Genomic DNA, 10,574 nt, shown 5'->3' on the forward strand with positions numbered 1-10,574 from the left:
GTTTAATCCACTTTTAATCATGGTAGTCCATTGATGTTTTTCTCACTGATCATAAAATATTCTTTATGTCTGGTTCATTTGTTGAGTAGGAGGATCACATGTAATGACAACGTCCTGTTTTAAAGTAACATTTGGACTTGATGGATTTCTGCTATATATAAAATCAAGAAAAGCATGTGACAATCAAAGCTAATTTAATATTGGGATGATCTTAGTTTAAAAGTATCTCATTTATTAAAAAGTAAAGTTGGTTCAGAGTTCACAACATACAAAAAACAAACTGGCTTGAATTAAAATATTCAAACTATCATATTGCACATGTTTTATCTAATCTATATTCCAGTTTAACTATAGGACTTTAAACTGATGAGCTAAATAATTAAAGAACAGTTATGACAATACTTAACAAAACATTTCAGAGAAGATATTAAACATCCCCCCTTTTCTTCTGCACAATATTCACATCAAAAATTCAATCCATATTATGTAACACGAGGGCGGAACTGTATTCTCCAGTTTTTATAGAACTCAGCATTTTTCATCGAAGAAGTAGAAGGATCTAATCTAAAGGTTTGCATGAGGAAGAACAGATCCATTACACAAAAGATTGTCAATTTGTGTTTTCTTATGCAGGTACAAATTACTTTTTGAGGGTTTTTACACACAAACAAACACATAGATTCAAATAATTAAATCACATGAAGTTTGACATCCACATTAATACCAGAAAAGTGACTAATTACCAAAGTGTTGCGGTGCTCCTACTTTACAGTGTGCACTGATTTAAAAAGTAAACAGAAAATCAGCCATATGAACAAGTGTATATTTAGTCAGCTTAGCGTCCACTGTTGTTATGGTTCCACTTTTGGTTCTAAAGCATATTTAGAGTAACAGTAACAACAAACATATTTGGCCTCAACAACTGATTGTTATGCTTAGTTGGAACTTGAATAATGAATCTTTTCTATTCCGCACTTTCTGTCTTCATTTTTTTAAGTAAACACTCTCTTTCAAGCCCTCCTGTAACATGGAATCTTGAAAAAAGGCTTCTTGTTGTATGTACACATTACAATGGATTAATGTAAAAACATGACACATCTGAGGGAATAAGCCGCACAGTGAATTTCTGAGTTTTGTCCGTTTACGTCCTGAATGCTGAATTTTGTCGTCTTTGTCTGAATCAACCCACCCCGTGCCCTGTTCTACAGGTACTGTTGTTTAAAGTTTAAGAGTGGTAGGCAATAATGCCTTTTACTATGAAAACTATATCCATAACCAACCTGATGTTAGCCTTTAGAGTGCGTAAATGTATGTGTGTGTGTGTGTGTGTGTGTTCTATCGTGAGCGAGCAGAGAAGCAGCGCATGTACTCAGTGACCCAGGGGTTGAATTCTGGTGGAACCACCTTGCCGGCCTCGTCTGTATCGGCAGACTTGGCTCTCTGCCGTTCAGCCGGCTGCGTCTGCATCTGACGCTCAACCTCCCGCCTGATCTTAGCACGGAGAGCCGACTCGTGGATCTGACGGGGGAGGAAAGAGAGAGAGGGGTGGCAGAAGGTCATGAAAAAAAACAACACAGCTGGTCCCATGTAGATCCACGGAAAGAAATCAAGGAACATGTATTGCCCAAAGTGTGTAAGACATACAGAGAATAACACCAGACACAAACAAAGATCACCTCAGTGGTAGAGGCGGCAGGGCCAACGTTGTGCGTCTTCCTGCTGGCCATGTCTGCGTCCTTCTCCCCTGAACCGTAGAGAGCAAAAGGATGTCTGCCGTCCTTAGTGTCGTCCGTGGGCTGCCGCGTCGGTGCCGGCCTGACCCGCCGGAAGCGCCTTGCGTGCTTTGAGGATTTGGAGGGTTTAGTCTGCTGTGGTCCAATTCCTCCGCTGACTGTTCCTACAATTAGAAAAGAAAAATGGTTTGGGAACACGTGATTTCCCACGACCTTTCTTATTATGACCTTGTTTATTTCTATCAGCTGTGATGACCATCCTGCTGTCATGCACTAGGTGTCCCTGTTGGTGTTTTTCTTGCTTGTTGGTTGCAGGTGCTGAACGGAGGGTTGTTTCTATTTGACATGTCATATAGAGGTTTGTTTAGTTTGTGTCCACAAAAAGCTTCTACATCACTGAAAAAAATAACCTTAAAGCACAAAACTATTTCAGAATGTGGAATAAACTTGGAGTAGCTAAAAAAAATAGCTTAAGCTTTAGTCATTTGGTACCATGATTTTGTTTTTCATCCTAAGTCGGCCTCTCTGCTTCATACTTTCTCTCATGTCAACCGTGATACTGACTCCACCTCAGACTTAAGCATATTTGCAGCGAACTGACGAAAACAAACTAATTAAGGACATTGTTATACACTTTTAAACTTTAAATGATGCACCAAATTCTTTGTATGTGTAACGTACCTGGCCATAAACAGTCAGTGATTCTGAATTACCTCTGTCTTGACTGTGAGTCTGCGCCTCTCTCTCCTCCTCTGGTGCTTCTGTCTCTCCGGCACCTTTAGGCTGTGACCCTGAGAGGGGTGAATGCCATTTGTTATAGAAGAGAAGACTACACACGTCCCAATTTGTTATACGGCCCTTAAATCGCATGTAGAGCAGCTCTTCTTTTTGTCTTTACCGTGGACTGCAGACACATGCTCCTCCGTGGGAAGGGAAAGCCTGGGTACAGTGACGTTGGCTCTGCTCGGCTGCTCCCGCTGTCGATCCAGCCTCGCCCCCTCACACTCCTCCACCTCCACCTCCACCCTGCCTCTGCAGGTCTCAGGCCTTACCTGGTTCTTGCGGGGGGGAGGTGGGGGACTTGTTGCCGCAGAGTCTGAGTCACTGTCGGGACCACTCCAGAACCAGGGGTTGTGTGTGTGCTCCAGCAGCCTGCGGGTCAGTCGGTACTTCAGCATCTCCTCGTAACATTTAGAGTAGGTCTCCCATTTGGGATCTTTGAATTTCTTCATGTACTCCGAGCGGATCCTCTTGGTCACCATCTTGAGCTGAAATCCAAACAACAGATGGCAAAAGTTGTAAAATTGGATGTGTATTGTTGTACTGTATTTACAAAACGCTGTGTTAGACGGAAAAATTACGTTTGGGTCAAATACCAGCTATGACGTGTTCAGTGATCTCAGGTCTTTGTGCTACTGCCAGGCATTTAAACGTGAATGTTTAGACCGTTAGAACCAATGGCAGCGCGGTTGGAAGCTTAGGCCCCGCCCACTTCCTCTATCCGGGAGCTCGGTTCGCCTCGCCGGGTTCATGGTGGGTCAACACGCAACTCTAGTTTTGGGGGGGATGCTCATTTGGACGTAAGGGATGTAACGTAGTTGGCGTTCTACCGTTGGAAATGTTCGACAGTTGAATTTCTGTTTCGACGCGGAAAGCAGAAATTCTTGGACGTGCTGACGTCGAAGTCAAATCATCTTCCGATTGGCTGCAGCGATCTCAGTGACTGTTGAATATTCAAAAATGAAAGGACAGCCCAAACGGAATTATTGTATCAAAATACTACAAGGTTTGTAGCCTGTTGTGCTACAAATCCATACAAATTTATTTATAGTATGATTTCAATAAGAAGTTGCAAATGTTTAAATAAATGCGTAGGCTATAAGAACGTCGTCACAAATGGTATCCTACTACAACCCCGTAACAGGGGTTCGATGCATTGATTAAACAATTAGCCCTTTGCTTCCCATTATTGGTCAACATCCTTATAGATGAGTCCTTGTATATGCGTATATAAACATGTCATAATATAGAACACCTATAATCGCACACCATTATATATTACCATATATTAGCCGACACGTAATAAATCACGGTCGATACATCGCCCCCTCCTCTACAACAGAGCATGACCTGACATCATTCATTCGGAGCTATAGGAGTCTAAATGTGTCTAGAGTAAATATACTTACACTGAGATTGGAATTCAAGGAAGTTACGCAGAACAGATGGCTGTCCCCGTGCTGCTGTAATCCAGGCTGCGTCTCGTAGCTCCGCCCCCTGGAGGACGTTTTTAAAAAGGCAAGCACACGCGCAACAGGTGGCCCGCACGGGGACCAAAGCAATGCTGTTGGTCAACGTTTTTTGTGATCATTATTTCCATCAGAGGGTAAAATATATAGAAACTGGTTATTGTATTGTATTAATACCACAAGTTTCGATTCAACAAATAATTGTGATTGTATTGTATTTAGTGAATTGTATAGTGTGCATTTTTAATTTCACACGGAACACTTGTTCGTTTACTAACCTTTCCTGCTGCAGTTACACACCAATTTAACCCTGGAGATGAATTAAGTATCTATCTATCTATCTATCTATCTATCTATCTATCTATCTATCTATCTATCTATCTATCATAGATCTTAATTGAGAAACGTGTTGCTTGTTGAATTTACTTAAGTCACGAACGGCTCTAAAGGAATGTATACCCTGTTACTTATTGCAGGCCTATACTTGTAGCCAATAGGAAAATGGATATAAATACGGTAGGCTCGCTGATAGTTCAATATAAATTAAGTGTCCGCAGGGTGGTTCGTATAGCCATTAAAGCCTACACAGCAAAAATATGTTGGGAGATTTGTCACCATGGGTGTTAAATTTATTACTTTCCGGGTGAACATACAGGTCCATCTTTGCTAGTGTTAAAACAACACTGAAGAAAGTGTTTACTATTCAAACACTGTGTTAGTGTTTCATTTTATCACTCAAGAGTGATAATTTCTCAACACCTTAAGTGTACACATTTAACACTTTATGGTGATTAATCACACAACCCCAGTGTATTTATTTTATGTTGATTTAATGTAAATACTTATTTTAAAATGGTAATGCAGATGAAATTTTAAAGATATACCTGTAGATATTTTTCAAAAAACCAAGTGACTATGAATTTATTTAGACATTTGTATTTTTATTTAGACATTTTTAATATATTTTAATGACATACAATTGAATAAAACAATGCAGTCTCCAATGCAATAGCATCTTAATAGTGTGAAAATATACATTTTTGTAAAAAAATGAGAAATTCGTCAGCACGATAGGACATCTGTACATGTCTATATACTTTATCAAACAATCTGCTGACATTTTCAATAGAAATTGACTCAAATTTTCTAAGTAAACATACACTGCAATAACATCAATTGAAAATACAACATTTTTATGTCATCTTTAACTCATCAATGGTCAAAAATATATATATATAAAATATACATTCATTCTGATCAAATATACTATTCTTGTACAGGCTAAATAAATAGATCTGAGTGTTTCAAACAAGTTCATTTTTTGCAACTATGTAAAAAAATGAGTCAGCACCATAGGAGATCTGTGCATCAAACAAAGAAATAATCCTCAAGTTGTCTTTTCTAAGTATGTTAGCTCATGGCATGTACCCATGGGTACATGCCATGAGCTAACTTCAGGTGTCGAAACAATTTAATGCTTGTACCCAGCAAAGACTTGCAAATGAAACATCTTCTCATTATGTACTTTCCATTGAACTGTTTAACAGTTTCGCTCTCAGCTCTCGAGTGCGTGATGATTGGCTGGACGTGCTAGGATGGATTTTGTAGATTGTTGTCTGGATAAAGGTGAACATGTTGCTGAGAGATGGGTCATATTGTGCACCAAAGACATAATGAGCTTTGAAAAGCTCATCAAAAGCTCCAAGTGAAGTACTTGCTTGACAGGGTATGAGATTCTTGTCGACCACAATGTAGAATTTAAGTGCATCTGCTTTGGTTTGTCCAGTGGCCAGAAGATAGGGCTGTCTGTCCTCCACCTCTGAGAGATGGTCCTCCAAACTTCTGCAGGACTGATTAATAACAATATAAAAATTACTTAAATGCCATAAATTCTAGCATACATTTAAAATCAGAACATAGTATATTTACCACAAATTTAGACTTTTAAACAAAGAAAAACCCTACATCCTTTAGTTATAACAGTTCACTATTCTAATGGTTCGGTTTAGTTATATTTGCTATGCTCTAGAAAAAAATTCAGAACATTAGCTAACCTTTTCAAATTTCAGGAGGCGACCAACAGCATCTCTCACACTGATCTTGGCTGCTCTCTTCCTTCCAGAAGGTTGGGGTGCAAGGAGGTGTAACAGCAAAAGCAGAGATGCTATGTCACTATCCCATTCTATAATTACAGAACACAGAGAGAACATTTTGTTAGCTTTCATAAATACAAATTGTAGCATTTTCTAGAGAACTGTGAAGTACTTTTACCTTCATTACTGTTGTCTCCGTTGTTTTTTTCAGCAGATTTCAGTAGCTGTAGCAGGAATGCAGATGGATTTAGAGTTTTTGCCTCCTTAATCACATTTTGCTTGAAGGAGGTATTCCACTTCTCTAAAAATCTGGAGGCTGTTTCCAGGCCAGACATCAAAGCAAAGTCTTGATGTATCTGAAGAAAAAATAGGTCCAAACAAACAAAAAACTGCTTCAACTACCAAATAATGACATCAGAAATTAGCACTGGTAACATTTTAGCACAAAAAAAAATGTAGTCAGAAAAAAATAAAATTCAGATGTTCATAAATCATGTACTGATCTACACTGATATGGTACTGAAAGATATGCCACATTCATAACTAAACAGTGAGTCAATGCTCACTGTATTTGTGTTACATATGGTAGTTTGAAGTTGCAGTGAAGAAGTCAACATTAAGTCCTGATAAAGTAAAGCCAATGGCCAGTCAACATGGGTTCGTATTCAAGCTATACTGAAGATTAGAGCTGTACAATATAATATTAAACATAGAATTTCTCTGCTGCTGCCTTTCTTGCCAAACGTGTTGTATTGTAAGTGAGTGATAGTTTATAACTGCTCATTGGCGCATGCTTCTTTAAAACTCAAGGTCAGTTGCAAATGTATTAATTGACAATTAATCGATCATTGATTAATCGTTATCATCCATAATTCAAAGTTGTTCATATTAGGTGAAGGTTGCAGCAGAGAAGCTAAAATCTAATACTTTGGATTGTTAAGTCAGCTAGCATGAATACTCACCAGACCCTTGGTGTCCCGGAATCTAGGAAAAATGTGAAAGATGGAGGTGGACGACTTTGGGTCCTTTACAATCTCCTGACGGTACTTAAACGTTTCTTTCATCTTCCAGAAGATGATATCACGATCAGTGCTGTGTTTAAGCAGTGAGATTGCTTCTTGGCAATCATCAGCTGTTAGCTGATCTGTAAGGCAGATCATTTCCTCCATTCTAGGGTCACAAGATTTCTCATTTGATTGAGAGGGCATTTTACAATTAGTGTTTCTCTGAACCGTCTTTAGGCGATTCATAATAAAACCTGTGCCTCTCTGTGTGTCATAGTATTGTTCCTGTTAAAGAGACAAATTTGGGAAAAATGAATAAATTTAAAAAGCTATGATTTTAAGTTTCAAATATCTTAAACAACAAGCAGATATACTTACATAGCCTGTCTTCCCTTCAGGATCTTTTAGGTTTGGAAAGAGTAATAATGCCAAGGGCATACATCTCTCTTGTGGCCTTAAGCGGTATCCTTCTGCAATAATAAACAATACACCATGAAACCAAACCCTCCTGTTTACTTGGGGTAGAAACAATAGCATCTATAAAAACGGTTCTTGGTACACTTGGCGTAAAAGTAATGTTGGATCACTTTAGAAACCACGGGTTAAGCAACTACATGATGTATTTATTTATTAATAAATATTTAATAGTATTTCACAGGCAGGGTCACATTTGAATAAGTTGTAAGTACAGTGATCTTAACACATTAAATGAACAAAGCTTACCCTTCTTGTTCAGTCATGTGTGCAACCAATATATTAATCATCTCCTTTCTTTTGGAGGTTGAGAGATTACCAGTGTCTTTATAGTGCTGCATGACTTCTACACCACCAGGTTTGCACTTTAGGATGTCTTCAATGGTCTAAACAGACAACACCAAAATGTACACAATCTATACAAAAGCTTTTTTTTTTTGATAAACATTGATGAACATTTTCTTTAAGCTGGGTTAAATCCCTTGTCTTACCAACCTCTTTTGCAAGCTTGGAATCATCCAACCTGGGTCTTTTGGAATGAAATGCAGACGTTTTGTTGCCTTTATTGCATTCAGTAAAGGTTGAAGTCTTGCTGACAGAGTTCCCATCAGTCAGAAGAGGGGACAACTTATGTGCAGAAGTGGAATCTGTATATAGTATATACAAATATTACTAACAAAAATGTAAACATCACCACAATTTAAAAATAAGACCAGAAAAGTATAAACATAATTACCATTATTAGTATGTAAACTAAAGCAAATGCCCCTTTCAGCAACAAGTTCAGGAAATACATCCTCGTCCACTTCTGTAGAGGTGTCATCTGTTACCTTAACAGGTGTCTGTTCTCGAATGGCAAATGCTTTTTTTGCTGTAAATCAATAACTTCATTACTACCCCCCAAAATATTATCATGAAGACATCAAAGTACTTTGTGCATTTACTGTATAATATAGCTTAATTTATAGACTTACCTTCAGTGACAAACTCCAAAAAGCATGGCTCTTTGAGTTTTATATATTTTCTAGTGTCCATGTATTGTGTTCTTGCCTTTACTGTCCAACCTGTAAAAGTTAAGCAAACTTGAATGACATTTTATACAAACAAAAATGACACAGAAAGATTACTAAGATACAAATTCATACAGTAAACTAATAAGAATTGTATTTGTCACCAAATGCATGGGACTGACAACATTACAGTGTGAGCACACTGGTGTTATCTTATGTGTTTGCCAGTGGGTGCTTGTCCTTCATAGGAAAAAGCAAAATAACAGACTCAATATGAGTACTATAGGTCACTTTGTGTTTTACTACAGATTCTGTTTAATACCCACACACAAAAACTACCACTTGCCTATGCCAAAACAATTTTTGTTGCCAGATAACGAACGTACGGTGGCCGTTTAACATCGTATTCTCGAGATGTGGCGTGTGAAGTGCGCGTGTCTCGAAACGCTGGCACCGTCACCAGAAAACGGAGCAGTCAGGTCCGCATGAACATCTCTGCTGGCCGACCAGCCCCGAGCTGTTAGACGGGTCTTCATCTCCACACACATCGGTTTATGGAGCTCCGCTTTAGCCGCTAACAGTTAGCTAAACGGAAACAGCCCAGCTAAACCAAGGAAGCTCACACTCACCAAAGCGTAACATAGTGTCGCGGTCCGTATCGGTGACAAGAACCACCGGGACCCCACAGTGACCGAGCGGTCCGTGGATGACGTCATCGTGAGACGTTAATAACCGCAGTTACGGACCGCCGTAATAACGTACGCGATTAAAACAAAATAATAATAGTATTGTGACTTCGTCACCACCAACATTTTCGTCTCGTCTCGTTAACGAAAGTTAGCATGTTTATTCTTAGTTTTTATTTTTTAAGGTCCATTTTCGTCTCTTAGACACGCCGTTTCCGTCGGTGCTCGGCCGAATCCGTCGGTGCTCGAGCCCCAGGGCGCTAAGTTACACAAGAAAATATGATTTCAATAGCTAACTCGGCTAAACGGCTGCTTTCTCGTTTGCATGACATTTCAAAACACCAGAACGAAGTTAACCCGTAACGTTAGTTACTGGATGAAAGATATAAACGGTCTTAAGTGATAGGGAACCCGAATAAAGATAACGTTACTTTCGCCAAATTACAAAATCTATAATGCTAGCACTAACATACACCATCTCAATCCAGTCAGTTCTAAAATAACGTGCACACAGAAAATGCTAAAACTGCTGCATTATTTTAAAAAAAGATTAAAATTAGCACAAATTAAATGAAGTTACTTACGTCTACCTCCATCGTCCTCCATTAACGAATTTAGTAGTCTCACCGCTTCACTTTCAGTCATTCGTTACCGTGAAATGGTGAACTCAAGATGAAAGGGCGGATCAAAAGAGCGCGAAATTGAGGCAGTATACTGATGGGCGGAGAGATTGAAAATGCTCTGCACATGCGCAGATGTTGATTTTGTGTGAACACCCAAAAGAAACACTCTGCATTATCACTAAACAAGTGATAAAGCATATACTATTTGTAAATTAACACCAGATTTTATCACTAGCTGCTCAACACTAGGTTTTTTATCACTCAGAAATTTGCTGTGTAACCCAAACCCCACACCCAGTTAACCATGTGAGCTTCTATGCATATAAGGGAAGGACTCCGGGCCTGGTCTTGCCTAAAGATGGTCAAGGAGCTGGAGCTGCTCGTGTGGCCGTGCAGGGCAGACAGTTCAGCGGGATCCAGGCCCGGGTGTCGGGTATCCCAAGCTACTGATCCGCTCGGGTCAAAAGCGGAGCTGCTGCTGCCGCGCATGGGCGCATTCCTGCCACGTCAAACTCCGACTGTATGACCTTTAAGGCGTCGCCTTTCACTTCCCATGTCGCCTAGAAGCCCTCAGCCAGCAGTGACCGATATCACCGAGGAAGACCCCCGCCTCTTTCTCCCGGGTCGTGCGGCTTCGTGCCAACACCTGCTCAGCTTTAGTTTATGTGGCAGGAGCGGCTCAGCTGACAGTTGGCACATTTG

The 10,574-nt window shown here is 39.6% G+C and overlaps 2 protein-coding genes across 5 annotated transcripts; both read right to left on the reverse strand.

Moving 5' to 3' along the window:
• Nucleotides 1-23: 23 nt before the first annotated feature.
• On the reverse strand, nt 24-3,998 carry ccsapb (centriole, cilia and spindle-associated protein b). The gene is made up of 5 exons (XM_037485591.2): nt 3,923-3,998; nt 2,632-3,001; nt 2,447-2,524; nt 1,677-1,897; nt 24-1,518 (listed from the first exon to the last, which is right to left on the reverse strand). The coding sequence occupies exons 2-5, from the start codon at nt 2,993-2,995 to the stop codon at nt 1,336-1,338; spliced, it is 846 nt and encodes a 281-aa protein (XP_037341488.1). The 5' UTR covers nt 2,996-3,001; nt 3,923-3,998; the 3' UTR covers nt 24-1,335.
• Nucleotides 3,999-4,944: 946 nt separating this feature from the next.
• On the reverse strand, nt 4,945-10,144 carry LOC119229360 (uncharacterized). 4 transcript variants are annotated; one of them, XM_037489652.2, is made up of 10 exons: nt 9,834-10,144; nt 8,528-8,617; nt 8,290-8,424; nt 8,049-8,200; nt 7,803-7,939; nt 7,458-7,549; nt 7,038-7,364; nt 6,254-6,431; nt 6,037-6,164; nt 4,945-5,832 (listed from the first exon to the last, which is right to left on the reverse strand). In XM_037489652.2, exons 6-10 carry the CDS (start codon nt 7,515-7,517, stop codon nt 5,500-5,502), a joined length of 1,026 nt encoding a protein of 341 aa, XP_037345549.2. In that variant the 5' UTR covers nt 7,518-7,549; nt 7,803-7,939; nt 8,049-8,200; nt 8,290-8,424; nt 8,528-8,617; nt 9,834-10,144; the 3' UTR covers nt 4,945-5,499. The 4 variants fall into 4 exon arrangements, with proteins under 4 accessions (XP_037345549.2, XP_062417786.1, XP_062417787.1 ...); XM_062561802.1 differs by having other exon boundaries at nt 7,458-7,939; XM_062561803.1 differs by lacking the exon at nt 9,834-10,144 and adding an exon at nt 9,193-9,430 and having other exon boundaries at nt 7,458-7,939.
• Between the last annotated feature and the right edge of the window lie 430 nt (nt 10,145-10,574).

The sequence above is a fragment of the Pungitius pungitius genome, chromosome 4 (assembly GCF_949316345.1).
Source record: "Pungitius pungitius chromosome 4, fPunPun2.1, whole genome shotgun sequence".
Lineage (NCBI taxonomy): Eukaryota > Metazoa > Chordata > Actinopteri > Perciformes > Gasterosteidae > Pungitius > Pungitius pungitius.